General features: G+C 32.9%; 1 protein-coding gene across 1 annotated transcript in view; it reads left to right on the top strand.

The window, feature by feature from the left end:
- The window catches only part of LOC143911193 (zwei Ig domain protein zig-8-like), a 53,026-nt gene extending 42,651 nt beyond the window's left edge, over positions 1-10,375 (top strand). Inside the window, exons 2-6 of the mRNA XM_077429975.1 lie at positions 7,626-7,810; positions 7,891-8,101; positions 9,300-9,427; positions 9,508-9,676; positions 10,238-10,375. Coding sequence (XP_077286101.1) covers positions 7,626-7,810; positions 7,891-8,101; positions 9,300-9,427; positions 9,508-9,676; positions 10,238-10,356 — 812 coding nt within the window. The 3' untranslated portion in view covers positions 10,357-10,375. The remainder of the gene's footprint in view (positions 1-7,625; positions 7,811-7,890; positions 8,102-9,299; positions 9,428-9,507; positions 9,677-10,237) is intronic.
- Positions 10,376-17,039: the final 6,664 nt, after the last annotated feature.

The raw sequence follows: 17,039 nt of genomic DNA, 5'->3' as shown, positions 1-17,039 counted from the left end.
TTTACTAGTATAGAAGCCAGCCTGGATAGCTCATCGGATCATTCCACTGTTATAGCTACGATTAGCACTTCAGTAATCCACAAACAGAAATATGAAACTCTATGCAATAGTAAAACTGACTGGAACTCCTTCAGACACCAAAATAAATTTGAACATTGCACTGAAAACAAGATATGACATCGAAGAAGCAACCAAATATATCACCAACCTTATCCAAGTGGCCGCTTGGAAATGCACACCAAGTTTTTCTTCTAGATCAGAGGGAATTAACTATCCATTAGAAATTAGAAATAAAATCGCGGAAAAGCATAGACTTCGCCGGATATGATTCACGAGCAGACACCCTACAGACAAAACTGCCTTCAATAAATCTACTAGGGATTTGAAAAACATGATATCATTCTTCAAAAATGAAACCATTCGACAGCACTTAGAATCACTATCGAGGACTACTCATTACGAAAAGCCACTAAATCTTTCAAGAGACCTCAACAACATGAGCCACCTATACAACATATTGACGGAACCTGGACACGCAGTGACAGTGAAAAAGCTGAAATATTTGCAGAATTTCTTGCAAATGCATTTCAATCTCACGCCTCCACAGACAATAATACCAAACAGAAGATAGATGAAATGCTCAACAGAGATTTCCAGATGTGTCTTCCAATAAAGCCAATTAACAATAAGGAAAAAAAAAAGGACTTGTCTTCTTAACAATTCTATTTAACGGTATAATAAGAACAGCTCATTTCCCTAGCATATGTAAAGTATCACAAATAATTCTGCTGCTAAAATCTGGAAAACCAGCTAACGAAGTATCTTCCTACAGACCCATAAGTATCCTGCCGTGAATTTCTAAACTTTTCGAGAAGATCTTTTTAACTCGTCTCAAACCAGTACTGGAGGAAAAAATTTTCTCCCTGGCCATCAGTTCGGATTCCGTACTAAGCACTCGACCATGGAACAAATTCATAAAACGACTCACAAAATTAGACAATCTATAGAAAACAAAGAATACTGCTCTGCAGACTTTTTAGACATCCAACAGGCGTTCGACAAGGTTTGGCATGAAGGATTGAAATATAAGCTCAAGAAAAACCTTCCGCACACGATCTCGTGAAATTAATAGTAGTCCTCCTGGTGTTTTACTCGAAAAATTCTAATTTTCCAAGTACGAATTGATGATAGCATAAAATGTGTGTGCAAGGTTTTCTTGAGCTTATATTTCAATCCTTCATGCCAAACCTTGTCGAACGCCTGTTGGATGTCTAAAAAGACTGCTGAGCAGTATTCTTTGTTTTCTCGGGATGCCTTTTACCTAAGAGAGTTTAGATATATGTATATACATTTATTTTGATCTTTCATAGAAATTTGAAATTCATAATTGTTAATTTTTATGAAAAAAACATTAATTGCAAAAAAAACCCTTGGTAAAAAAAGGTTTTTTAATTACTTACCTCTTATGTATATAATATTATGATATATAAAAAACTCAAGTAAAAAAAAATAAATGTATATAAAAAACTTTAGTAAAAAAACCCAAGTAACAAAACTATATTAAAAAAACTCAAGTAAAATAAATGTATATAAACAAATAACAAAATTATTAAAATAAAAAGGCAATTTAATCAATATTTCAACAACAAATGTACAAATGTGTGGGATTAAAATTTCAATCAAAATGATTTCAATGATTGGGGTTTCAATCAAAAAGATTTCAATGATTGGGGTTTCAATCAAAATTATGATCCCGGCTTAAACTAATGTAATTAAATATATTACTAAGAGGTATGGGCCGCCTTGGTATGTATGTGATGATCTAATCCCACACATTTGTTTTTTTTATTTTCTACTTTTTAGTGTTACAGAAATTACTATAATACTGAATTATAATTATTTACAAGTTAATTTAATTATTATTTATAATTATTTGCATTGTTGAGTAATATCGCATTTAAATGACTTTAAAGGCACTTTAAAATCTCAATATGTAGTATTTCTATAAATCGTAGTCATAAAGTCCAGTTGCAAAGATGTTTGAATCTTAAAATTGTATATATGCATCTACGAACGAGAGTTATGTATACTCATTTACGTATTATGTATACTCATTTATGCCGGATGGAATTATGTATATGGAATTATGTATACTCATTTATGCCGGGAATTTATGGAATTATGTATACTCATTTATGCCGGGAATCTTACAGTTTAGAATAGCTTATTAATACTAAGATTGCTTTAATTGTAATGTAATCCATACAGTTAAGAATAGTTTATCAATGTATGATTGTCCATAAATGAGTTTATGTATTTACAGAAATGAACTTTTCAATCATCAGATAAATTAAATCAGCTGATAACTAAAAATAAAACTATCACTGTTTGATCTGTGTACATGTGTAGCTTGAATTGGTTAGACAGTTTGTTTTGGAGAAATAAACAATGCAATTTGAGGTTATGGGTAGCTGTTGAACTAATTGTATGTATGTAAGCTTATTGTAAAAAACTAAATGTATGTAAGTTTATTGTAAATCATATTAACAATTAGATACAACATAACTTCTTATTGAATACTTATCTCGCAGATAAAACTCCGTGAAGAGATATACTTTTAGCCGTGAAATGTCAGATTTGACATATTTGGCCAAAAATCAATATATATCGTGTATTACATTACATGAAGCTAGACACCAAATTTGAAATTTATATATACATATGAGAGTTAAAACTATAAATATTTAAATATTAGAGATAACGAGAACCTATAGAGCAAATTTTATAAAATATAGAGTGAATTATAGGCGTTTAAACAATTAAAATCTGAAATAGCATATCAAGGCGAAAAGTTTGAAGATAGATTATGGTAGCCTTACGTACCGTCATAAACGTCACCGTATCCGAGATTCTGAATATTTGTTATGCATTGTATACGATATTTTATCTCCAATGTAATGGCAGACGATACATTAACGTATCAAATTGATGACCAAAATGAGCAATATGGCAAAGTATGAAAACGATCGGATAAGACATAAGAGATATAAAAAAATGACCACTGACACGAAAACCATGTGAACTGTATAAGAGGTAAGTAAAAACCTTAAAAAGCCGTTTGATTGAGCCAAAAAGACGGTTTTCAGTTTTTTGAAAAATGGTCAAAAAGCCGGCTTTTCGGTTTCGGTTTAAACCAACTTGGAAGCCCTAGATCGCGCCCATTACCTTTATATAGTATATATACATTTAAAAAAAAACCGTACACATTTTTCTGTTGCCTATATGTATAATATAGGTTTTTTTCACTTTATTAGTAATACCGAAAATACGGAAATTGAATTTCTGTTTAGCAAAACAATAAGAATAAGAGTGATAAATCAATTTAAAGATATCGTAATTTTAAAATGGCTCAAATCCGTTGATAAAGTGTATCTGAAATTGACATCGACCATTCAAAGGATTTGCCCCTTATCAGAGAAGTACGTACAGGCGCTGAGCCTTATTGACTAATTCGATTTCGAGTTTAATCGCTTGATTACGGAAAGCTTTTTGTTGTAGGCTCTTGCCATCGTCGTATCGGGATTTCTGCGTGATTTAGGTCGGTGGCCGTTCGACTATCGAGCTTTTGCGAGCTTTCGTCCACGTCGAGGGCCAAGGGCCGATCGCCGCGGGAGATGTATGGCCCCGGTCGGGCTAATGGCCCCGACGCTAAATGGCTCGAAAGCTCCCACATTTCCAGGCTCAGAATCACGCCACCGCTTGCCGGTCGGTGGGTCGTTTCGATAAACGGCGGTTCGCGTATTAGTCATTTGCCTCAAAGCACCCTTTATGCTCCCCCTCCTTCCTCCAGCCCACCTCGATACTTTCTCTTATATCGAATTCTTTTATGTACATATATCCGCCATGTTGTTCGGAAAGGCAATTAATCGGATCAATTTTATAAATGGTAAAATGCGTAAAAATGGTAAAGACAATTTTTGATTGGGTTTGGCTTCAAAACCCAGCAATTAATGTGATTTTGCGATATACGGTCAGATTTCATCATAACGTTATAATGACTCGTAGATTTTTACTTTATCTTTTTTCACTATATTGAGAGTTTTTTTACATTTTTTTTTAATAATTTTAAATAATTATAATTGCCTATCGTACATACAAGGGTGTATTGTGAGCGGTGGCGGTTGGTCAGATGCTTATGTGGATGTAAAAATAAATTAGACGACCAAACGAGATTTCATTAAAACGTTTCATATTATTTTTCGAATAAAATATAATGTTAATCCCAAAATGAATTTTATTTTTGCTTTATTGGATAACTTGGATTCGTTTTATTTAGGTAATCGAATCATTATAAGGACAATATTCATAAATTAGAATGCAAACAGACACCGGGAATCTAACCTTGGATGGAGGGAGGGGTGATAGAAAGAGTAAAAAGATTCAAATACCTGGGTACCTGGCTGAATGAAGAGATGGACCCAGATGAAGATCTAAGAATCCGCATCGAGATGGATAGAACAGCATTTGTAAAAATGAAGGCGGCGCTTACAAACAAGCATATCAATCTTCATACGCAGTTGAGATTTGCGAAGAGCTACGTCTGGACAGTATTACTACACGGATGTGAGACGTGGACTCTGAAAACCAAGATGATCAGTCGCATTGAAGCTTTTGAGATGTGGGTCTATAGGCGTATGCTGAAGATTCCGTGGACCAAAAAGATATCAAACGAAGCTGTCCTCGGCATGATGGGGAGAGGCAGGGAACTTGTTTCTGTCATCAAGCGGAGAAAGATGGAGTACCTCAGACACATGATACAGGGTCCAAAATACGAATTTCTCCGTTTGATAACCATGGGGAAAATAGAAGGAAAAAAATGGATTGGCAGGAAAAAGTAATCTTGACTTCGAAACATGCCCATGTGGACCGATATGAGCGCCGAAGAGGTGTTCCGAGCCGCTGAAGACCGATGCGAATATATTCAAATAATCGACGAGTTGGCCGCCAACGTCCGGATGCGGAAAAGGCATTAACAAGAAGAAGATTCATAAATTGTGTTTTTGAAATTAACGACTTCAGTAATATAATTTGATAATGTGTGACTACGAAAAGGCATTTGATAATGTGCGACATAATAAACTAATTGAAATACTATCGCAGATAGGGTTAGACAAAAGATATATTCGGCTAATTGGTAATCTCTACTGGAATCAGACAGCCGTAGTACGCGTCGAACGTGATACAACAGGGAGCGTAAGAATAATGAAGGGAGTTCGGCAAGGATGTGTGCTATCACCGCTACTGTTTAATTTATATTCAGAAAATATTTTTGGTGAAGCCTTGGAAGAGATATGTAGATTCCGGAATTACAATAAATGGCACAGTAATTAATAACATTCGGTACGCGGATGATACAGTACTACTGACCACGAACTTCAACGACTTACAGGCAACACTGGACGCAGTTGTTGTGCATAGCTCTAGGGCGGGGTTGAAGCTGAATACAAAAAATACCAAATGGATGATATTCAGCAAGTCGGCGCACAATACGATCAGCTCTCATTTACAGATCAATAACAGCGTGGTGGAGAGAGTGGATGGTTTTAGATATCTTGGGTGCTATCTGGGTGAAACGTGTGAAAGTGGAAAGGAAATTTGCGTTAGATTGGAGCAAGCAAGAGCTACATTCTTGAAATTGAAAAAAGACCTAACCACACATGATCTCAGTATAGCACTCCGAATGAGACTTCTACAATGCTCCGTTTTCAGCATCCTTCTGTATGGAACAGAAGCGTGGACCCTAACGGATGCCACATGCAAGAAACTAGAGGCATTTGGGATGTGGACATACAGAAGGATGCTGAGAATCTCATGGACGGTGCGTCGTACCAATGCCGAGGTGCTTGCCCTGATGGGAAAACATGTCGAAGTGCTCAAAAGTGTGAAAAGGCGTAAATTGGAGTACTACCAACATGTGATGCGTAACGAAAAATACGATCTCCTGCGCCTAATAATCCAGGGGAAAATCGTAGGCCAACGCATTTGGGCAGGCGGAAAACATCATGGCTAAAGAATCTTCGGCAGTGGTACGGCCTCCAGCAGCAATGGACATAAGCTTATTGTAAAAAACTAAATGTATGTAAGCTTATTGTAAATCATATTAACAATTAGATACAACATAACTTATTATTGAATACTTATCTCGCAGATAAAACCCAGTGAAGATATATACTTATAGCCGTGAAATGTCAAATCTGACATATTTGGTCAAAAATCAATATATGTATATCGTGTATTACCCTACAAGAAGCTACACGACAAATTTGAAATTTATATATACATATGAGAGTTAAAGCTATAAATATTTATATATTAGAGATAACGAGAACCAATAGAGCAAATTTCATAAAATATAGAGTGAATTATAGGCGTTTAAACAATTAAAATCTGATAATGCCGTATCATCGCGAACAGTTTACGCCTTGTTAAACAACACTTGTTAAACGTCAGGAAGATTTACTTTCCCCGTTTTAAAAACGCGTTGTATACGATATTTTATCTTCAACGTAATGGCAGACGATACATTAACGTGTATTGATGACCAAAATGAGCAATATGGCAAAGTATGAAAACGATCGGATAAGAGATAAAAATGACCACTGACACGAAAGCCATGTGAAACGTAAAGGAGGTATGTAAAAATAAGAATGGGACATCTAGTTGCCGACGTTCTAGGAGGACATGGCACATGAAGAAGAAAAAGTAATATAATTGAGCAAGACACACATGTATATTACATATACATACATATGTAATTAACTCCTTTCAAAAAAAATTTTCAGATAATAAATTAGTTTTATATGTACGCTATTTAAGCTCACAAGAAATATAATTACATATAAGACATAACTAATAAATTTTCATTTAATCGATATTTTAAAAGTCGAAAACCCATTAAACGATGGGGATCGCACTATTCTTCCTATCGTCTAGAATAAAAAAAGATTTTTATTAATCTAGAGTTAGACAATTTTAGCGCCCTATATCTTCAATGTATAAATGTGTGTGTACGTTAAATTCGATACTTTTTAGTTTTCAAACTTTTTCCAGGCAATTTGCTTTAAACCCATAAACTCGACTCTTATGAGTGTATAAAGCCAAATGTATGAGTATGTACTAGTTTGGATAAGTCGATTTCAATATGAAATGTTCATGCTAAAAAAAATTGCGCGCCAATAAAATGTACTTCTGGGAAAATTGTCGCAGAGTTGTGGAATTGTGATTATATTAGAAAAAGTGTTACAAATTCAATTTAAAAGTCGTCGTGGGGCTTAAACTTGCTTCTGCGATTGATTTATCTAATATGAAAATTCACTATAAAAAATTCTCTCAGAATTAAATAATTAAATTGATTTTTTTTATAAAATTGTCGCAGAGTTGTGAAAATGTGATCATATTAGAAAAAGTGTTACAAATTCAATTTCAAAGTCGTCGTGGAGCTTTAATCTCTTTCCGCGATTGATTTATATAATAAGAAAATTCACTATAAAAATTTCTCTTACCATTAAATAATTAAATAGATTTAATATAATAAGATGACTTTATGACCTGTTTATTTTTAATAGAAGGTACGAGCTTCGTCGCTGCTGGAGCATCTACAGGAGGACGAAGCAACCAAAATTCTCTATCGCCAAGCACTTCAACAAGAGGACAGCCATATTTTGACGCAGTCCCGCCTAGAAATGTGACCGCACTCTTAGGAAAATCGGCGTATCTCTCTTGCAAAGTAAAAAATTTGGGAAATAAAACGGTAATAAAATGCTTAAAGTTAAAAATATCTAATGCCAATTACTCAAAACAGAATATATCAAGTGTTTAAATTAATGGTAGGTATCATGGATTAGAGACAGGGATTTGCACATTTTAACCGTTGGTAGCTACACGTATTCATCTGATCAACGATTTCAAACAACCCACCACAAAGACTCAGGTGAGTGGACATTGCAAATAAAATTTGCGCAACAAAGAGATGCCGGAAAATACGAGTGTCAGATTCCCACACAGCCGACCAGAAGCTATTTCGTCAATCTGAACGTTGTTGGTGAGTTGAATTGTATATTTTAGTTGAAATGAAATTATACTTTCGTCGTCATAATATCTCGAATACATTTTTGTAATCATATTTGTCTTAAGGGTAGTAACTAATCTTGTTAAAAAATATACTTAACATCGCTCAATGAATATAGCAACTTCCGTCTAAGTCAGGCCGCACACCAAAGACGCATGCAGCATGCACGCTGCAAATTCTTCACTATATGTACATATTTTCTTCGTCTTACACCGGCGCTGTATTTGCAGTCACTTATTTAATAAACTCAATATAAAAATCCGAATCGTCTTTCATTTTTATTTAACTGTCGAGTTTTGAGCAGCAAATAATGAACACGTTCCATCCTTGCAAAGTGCTATGCGCGTGCTGTATCGCAGCAAACTGCGCCGCGCAGCAAATGTTTGCCTAGTGTGCGTGCTACCATTCAAATATATGGGAATAATAAATGCTTCTTGAAGCATTTGCAGCGTGCATGCTGCATGCGTCTTTGGTGTACGGCCGGGCTACATACATAGATCGAAGAGTTTTTTTGTTTATATTTAAACTAAAGAAATGATGGTGTTAATCGAACATCTATCGTAATTAAAAGGTACCATTTATCGGCCCGGCAAATAAAAAAATGCCCCTCTCTAAAATAGCTCGCTCGACAGATTTGGTTTTCGCCCGGCAAATCAAACGTCAAATGGGTTGCCAATAACAAAAATAAAATTTAACAAAAATGAATACCGACCTTAACAACCTGATCTTAAACGAATAGGGCCAACCTTAACTTAACCTAACCTAAGCTAACCCTTAAATAAATAAGTGTTGGCTGCTAAGATATTACGATTATCCATTGAAAATGTAAATGGTTATGATTTCACTGAAACGTCAAATTTTATTTTTGTTACTGGCAACCCATTTGACGTTTGATTTGGCGGGCTAACGCCGATTCTGTCGTGCGAGCAATTTTAGAGATGCCGTTTTGACATTTGTCGTGTAATTTATTTTACAACCATGCCAAAAATATTATCCCGAAATTAAATAAACTATTACTGTAACTTTTGATTTACATATGTATGTGTGTATCTTGAGGTAATTTTAATTAATGATAGTTATCGATACTTTACGACTACACATATAATATTTTCTACTATATGTATGTTCTTCGGAAAGCTAAATTTATTGAAAACGATTGATTTCTGAACAGTTCCAACTGCAACAATATTAGGAGGACCTGATCTCCACGTAGACAAAGGAAGTACTATAAATCTCACATGCAGTATTAGATTTAGTCCCGAGGCACCTGCTTATATATTCTGGTATCATCACGATGAGGTAGGAAACACGTACTATAAGATCATTAATTCTTGTTGATTGGAATATGCAGTTCATTTGAATATTTTATGTTCACGTAGGTGATTAGTATCGATTCGTCGAGGGGTGGGGTGTCTGTAGTGACTGAAAGGGGAGACGTAACAACTTCAAGATTGTTGGTGCAAAGTGCTGATCTACCAGATTCTGGGAAATACTCGTGTAGCCCTTCAAATGCTGAAGTGGCCAGCATAAGAGTGCATGTACTCAACGGTAAGGGAAAAAATCAGGATTATAAGATTTTATGATAATCATACATGCATGTGGAGATGTGTATATATATATATATATATATATATATATATATATATATATATATATATATATATATATATATATATATATATATATATATATATATATATATATATATATATGTATATATATATATATATATATATATATATATATATATATATATATATATATATATATATATATATATATATATATATATATATATATGTATACATATGTCAAGAGTAGTGGATATAGAGGATAGAGAGAAGAGATTGAAATGGTAATGGAAAGGTGGACAAAAGAAGTAATAGAATGGTAGCCTGGAGACTGTAAAAGGGTAAAAGGAAGACCACAGGGAAGATAGGTAGATGAAATTAGTAAAATGTGTGTAGTGAGATATGTAGAAGAGAGTTGCGCAAAACAGAAACGAATGGAAGCGTGTTGGAGAGCCCTTCATCCAGCAGTGGATGGTGAGCGGCTGTAGATAATGGTGATGATGATATATGCATATATTTATAAACTTCATTTTTACAGGTGAAAAACCAGCGGCAATGCAGACAGGCTCCGCAGGACTTTCCAGCAGCGCCAGACACATTTTACCACTTTTATTACTACTAGTCGCATACCAAAAGCTGTGGAATTTAGATCGGTGACGCTATCGCTGAAACCATCAAAAATAAATAAATGGAAAGAAAATATTTCAAAAATAAATGTAGTGTTTTTTAAAAAAAATAAATCTATGCAGCATAGACATACATACATATATTAATTATTTTAAAATATTAAATATCAACTATTGATATTACATATATAATTGATACTATACTTATAATATGAATATAATAATTTAAAAAATAATATGCAAAGCATATAATACGAGAACATTAAATGTACAAAATATTGAAACTTTAAGTAGTTAAAATATTCCAAAATAAATGTAGAAAATTACACGTCGAATGAGGACGTCTTTTTATATAGCACATTAAACTTTAATGATTTGTACATATTTTTAATGAATGTAAGTATCAAATATCTTGAAAGATTGATGAACCAGTGTTATGTTTAATATTCGTATATATAAATATTTGTGAATAACGTGTTTTAAAAAAATAAACAATGCAGTCATCTTACATTAGTAAATTATAATAAATTCTATATAAGATGAGAATATAATATTTATATAATGTGAGTTGTATGTACATATTTACACAATAAATTATTTAAAATTATATGCTAAACTCGTATTATTGATTTCTCCAAAAGTATCGTAATAATATTTTGATGAAGTTCGTAAGCGAGGGGAAAACAGTTTTTAATTAGGGGCAAAAAATGAAGACAATCTAAAATTGCGTTTGAGTTTTGAAACTTTAATATTTAAAACAATCGAAATTGCGAAGGGTTTTCCCAAATGTAAAGGAGCTTTGCGAATTTCAAATCCAGGTATAAGATTAAGTTAAGTCAATATTTAAAAGAATTTTTCTTTTTTGGATATTTTTGACATAAATTGCTTCATTATATTTTTTTAAAAAGTTTTCGGACGAACATTCATATTTCTTATTTAAATATACATATACATATATGTATGTATGTACAATACACAATACGATTTATTTCTTGTTTCAAGTATTCAAAACAATTTAATTCTCATTTTTAACTCTAAATTAGGAATCTTTTGAATTATATGTAATATAATGAGCTTTTAACGTAATACAAATAACACATTTGTATGTAAGTACATACATACATATATCAAAAATTGTAATTTGAAAGCTGGGATACGTATTACTTCGTTACATTTAGAATATGAAAAGAAATCCTTTTGGTAGAAGTTTTCAAATAAAACGATCCGAAAACTGAAATTTGATATAAAATATGTTTACAAAGTTGAAATAGAATTTTGATATGGGATTCGCTTTTTCAGGCATTAATTCTCAAATATGAGCGTGTCGCTATATTATTTTGTTCTACGAAGAGGGTGCAAACGTTGTCGTTACTATTATTATTTTTTCTTGCACAAATTGCTGTTCTGCGAAAGTTATGACGGCGAACTTAAGCTGTCCTAAAGCACTTTGCGAGGGATTTTGCAATGTAGCAAAGACTTACGAGCGAAGTACCAAGTTCATCGTTCACATTTAACTAAACCGCATTGCATGTTTATAACCATGTAAATATGTTGCTAACACGTTTCGCGGGCTTAAAACCATGCGATTATCAACCGATGCGACACGAGACTTCGGCAAAGAATTAAATGAGGTAGAGTATCAAATACATAAGAAGTATCTGGATTCATAAGTAACATTAATCAATAGTTATTTACTTGGGTGCAATATTACAAATGTATTTGTAATATGGGGAGCATTTACATACAACTTGTGGTTTACAGAATTTTTTTGTATTTTGTATTTTCAGTAGGAAAAAGCCTCGATTCGATTTTTTTGGTTTATAAAAATTTATAATTTCATGGCAAGAATTGTATATTGGGTGTGGGACAAAAGACGAAAATGTCTCATTTAATGCAGCTTGTATGTTTGTGCGCACGAAAAGAGGCCTTCCTTTCATAAAAAGCTTTATGATTTTCCACTTCGGTGAATTTTAGCGAAGAGGTGTTTTTCACAACGCCAAGAAAGCAATTTTCTATTATCTTTTCGCACTATTTTTTATAATATTTTTGTACCGAAGCTGTGTTAAAAAAATGTGTAAAGCGTGATCGAAATAAACTTGTCAGAAGTACCTATGTATGTACATATTACATATGTAGTATATTAAAATTACATACCTAATTGTAAAAAATAAAAGATTTTGATAAACAAAATGATTTTAATTAGTTATTAATAAAATACAGAATAAATTAGGTAAGAAGTGATTTAACAAACATTTTGCATTGTACATTTTATTTCAAATTCTTACCAGTTAAGAGGAATATATTTAAAACTGTGTAAAGTTATGAAGAGAGACGCCCATAGACCGATGACGTCATGGTGACGCCGACCAATGGTGGAGTCGGGCGTTGCGGCCAATGGCTGCACCAGACTCCTTGACCAATGATAATACGTGTATGCGCTGAGCGCTCTATGATATAAGAGTGGTACGCTCTCGATCGGTGGCATTCGGATCCTGACCTCCACCGGACGAGCAGCAATAAAGACTTGGAACCTGCCTGCGTGTTTTCTTGTACCTCGACCTGACTCCACTTACCTCTGAATACTCTTCAACTGCATAATATTGTAATTATTGCAATTTCATACAAAAGCATTTAAACAATCATCAGACTTTACACTCGTATATGTATATGTACATACATGTATGTATAATACATATATTATATTTATATGTACATCATCATCTTCATTTACAACCATTCACCATCCTCTGCTGGATGAAAGCCTCTCGCGTCATTCATCTCTGTTTTGCGCTACTCTCACTATCTCACCCCACACATTTTTTTTAATTTCGTCCACTTATCTTTCTTGTGGCCTGCCTTTCATCCGTTTATATTATCTCGGGTACCATTCATGCATTTCTTTTGTCCCCCTTTCGTTAGAGCTATGTGACCCGCCGATTGTCATTTCAATTTCTTCACTCACTCCACTATATCCGCTACCCTTTGCATACTTATCAACTACTTATTTTGTTTTCTCTCCTCATGCTGAGCATACAGCGTTCCATATTTCTTTGACTAGATTGGACTTTGTGTGGCATCTTGGCCTTCAATGTCAAAATTTTATTATCAATACGTCATCACTGGTAAAATATATTGATCGAAGATCTTTTTTCTTCAGGCAAAGTGAGATTTTTCAAATGCAATCCATCCTAATTTTACACGTCTCTTTTTTTCCTCTACTTTATTAGCGAATATGTCTATTATTTATCCTTAATGTAAATAACGCATACATTTTTTTTACCAATCTAATAGCTCGTTTCATAAAAATTTTAAGGTTTAAACTATCGGTATAATAAAAGAACGGATCAATAAACCGTTGTAAAGATCAATTTATTTATATTATTTGATGGATTTTTTTTTATTTTAGTAAAAAAGCAGGTATATATGTCACCCTAAATTTTCAAGAATATAGCCAAAGTCTGTCTAAAGTATGTATTATGTGAAATATTGGGAAAGGTTTCCAACTGCAAAATCCCGGAATTTCAGCTTCAGAAAAAAATCTCCGGCTTGGAAGCACTAATCTCAAGCTATGTATTTATTTATAATGGCATCTGAATTTTGATACATAAATATTATACACATGTTTAGGTATATATGTACATATGTATATGTTATGCATTATAATAATTTCCAAATATTGATAAATGCATAGTGAATTGTGTATTTAAAAGGGTTCAAAGTGTCTTTTTCCGTAAATATTTCACAGTGTATTTGCATTATTCCCTGTATGCTGATTTGTTTTCGACTAGACGCTTATAATCCAACGTAGTAGTTGATCTCCATAATTCAGTCGAAAAGTGATCGAGTACCTTAAGAGGGCTGGACACCAGCGCCTTGTCCATACAAACGTATTACACTTCTCCCTTCTTCAATTATGGTACTAGAGAAATTATTTTTTAATATGCTATGGATATTCACCATTTTCATGCATCTGTGTTTTTATTTTTTTGATTAGTTATTTTTTATAGGAGCTAGGAGCCGCCAATCATCTATAAAATCGCCTATTTTTTACACCCACGAAAAGAGTCCAACGTGCTTATTTAACGGTCGATTTAAAAAAAAAATACGCGCACAGGTCCATAGAAAATATGTTTCTCATTCCGATGATGAAACTTTTTTAAAAATTGGTCCAGTTTCAAAGGAGAAAATTGGAGAATACGAAACCTGGATTTTGTCGATTTAAAATACGTATTATCTGGTCGAAGCGCAACTGTCGCATTCACTCAATATATATATTGATATGTGTATATTGTTGCATTCACTCAATATAAACATATATCGAAGAAACGAACGGCAACAAAATTAAGGTTTCGGGTGTTCAGACTGATCGGTGAAATGGTCGTCTAGTTCCATAATTCTATAGACTAGGTCTCATCCCGCCTTCAGGCTTTCGAATAATATTTATTTTTCAGGCGTTGTGTATCAGTGTTGATATATTGAATCGCCGAAAAATGGAATATTTTGTCCACGTTATTCTTGGTCCAAGTATCGCCCTCTATAGATAATAATCGATAATAGGATCGGAGTAGAAATATTGTTTAGGCTTGCCGAAAATAGGACAGAATTTGCACGGGTTATCAATAATATCTGCCTGTGGAAGTCGCCTAGGTCACAATTCAGATTTGGCAAGAAATGTAAAAGAATCAATTTTAAAAATTGAGTTATCTACTTAAAATATTTGGATGTGACCAACCCATGACTTTATTTGAGGTATAATAGGAGAACAAAAAACAAAATTCGATAATGAAATATAACTGCATACACGTTCACACATACCGACCATGAGGTATTTACGACACAAATTGAGCACAAATGAAGGGAAACTTACATACATACAATATAAGACAAAAGTTCTACTTCCAGTATTCAAATTTTGTTAATTTTTTTTAACACTTAACATTACTGTAAATATTATAAACATAAAATATGAAGAAGATAAAATAATTTAAAAAGTCAATATAATTTTTTGTTTTTACTACTTTACTTTACGGCTTTACCCTTATCAACTCTATCAACCTTATCAACTCTAAGTCAGTACATAAAAAATAGAAATATAATCAAAAAATAAAAATAAATTTACAGCATTTTTGCAACATTGACTTTTCTAAGAGGAAAAAATTCCACTTGCGGTGTATTAGATTTAATGTTTTTTTCATTTTAATCACATTGTTATAAAGATTTTACTTCAGTTTACTCGTGAAGAACACACTCGAAAAAAGTAGTAGAAGAAAAACCGAACAAGAGTAAACTGCCACTTCCGGTTGACGGGTGTTCACAGAATTTTACATATAATTTGGTATTAAGTTAAAACTATAAGATATGAAATTTCAGATACACTAAAATGTTTCTGCGAAAAACATAAAAAGCCTCGATTCTCTACAGTAAAATTATTTAACAAATATAAGTGTATTAAATTTATAATTTCTATTAATTGTAAATAAAATTCAGTCTGATCCGTGGAGCAGTTTGGGAGATAAATGAATCCAACAATACCATTTCCAGTCAACTTAAAAAGTTTACGTCGCGTCGTATCGATAAGCATTTCAGTAACCGATACTAAGTTGCAGTCCATTAAGACTAACGGAGTTCAAAAAATTCCCAATATACACAGACACACATACGAACACACTGACACACACACACATTTTTTCTAAATCATGAAAGCGTGATTTGTAATCGATTCCGAGTTCGAATCAGTCAACATCTTCATCTGTTTTGTTACTACGTAAATATGTATGTAGATAAAGTAAAAAAAAAACTCGTTGTAAACAACCTACGACTGTATTTGAGGAATAAAGAGGTCAAATTTTCTTATGGTCAACAAGAATCATATGTTGATACAAATATGTTCATATATATTTATATGTACATATGTACATACTATATAGATAAAGGAAAATTATCATATATGTAAGCTTGTTTGTTAAATGAAAGAATCACTAAGAGATAGAATGGGGGCTTAATACGGGACGAAGAGAGATACAACAGGGTCGTCGGTTCATAACGCAATCAAAGATGTGAAAGTCAGCTGAACGTGTCTTTTAGTATGTGTCGAAGAATTCTATAAGGGAAAAATAGCTCTTTGTTACAGGTTTATTTGTTTTTCCGGGATTGGCGCTTCGGTGATACAGCTTATTTGTTGTAAAATACATTGACACATATGTACATATATGTATGTACATACATTCTATATGCTAGTTAAATTGATCAGAATTCAACAGCCGAATAATTTAATATGTAACTAAAGACTAAAAAGAGCTGAATTATAATTTTAGCAAATTATTATATACTAGTGTAGGGCACGTTGATTTCAACGGGTGGTTTCGAAAAGAAATTGAAACTCGAATAAAAATAAAGTTAAAGATATGGAATCGACTGGTTTCGGAAAGACAAAGGCACAAAAAAATGAAAATTATGAAAAAAATGAAAAATATGAAAAATATGAAAATAATGAAAAATATGAAAAAAATGAAAAAAATGAAAAATATGAAAAAAATGAAAAAAACTGAAAAAAACTGAAAATAATGAAAAAAAAATGAAAAAAAAGGAAATAATGAAAAAGATGAAAAGTTTGAAAAAAATGAAAAAACTGAAAATAATAAAAATATGAAAAATATGAAAAAAAAAAAATTGGTTCCCCATACTGGTTGATGGTTGATCATAAGAAATCGGAAA

The sequence above is a fragment of the Arctopsyche grandis genome, chromosome 1 (genome assembly GCF_051622035.1).
Source record: "Arctopsyche grandis isolate Sample6627 chromosome 1, ASM5162203v2, whole genome shotgun sequence".
Taxonomy (NCBI): Eukaryota; Metazoa; Arthropoda; class Insecta; order Trichoptera; family Hydropsychidae; genus Arctopsyche; species Arctopsyche grandis.
Note: the sequence above shows the minus strand (reverse complement) of the source record. Positions and strands in the feature narration are given on the sequence as shown.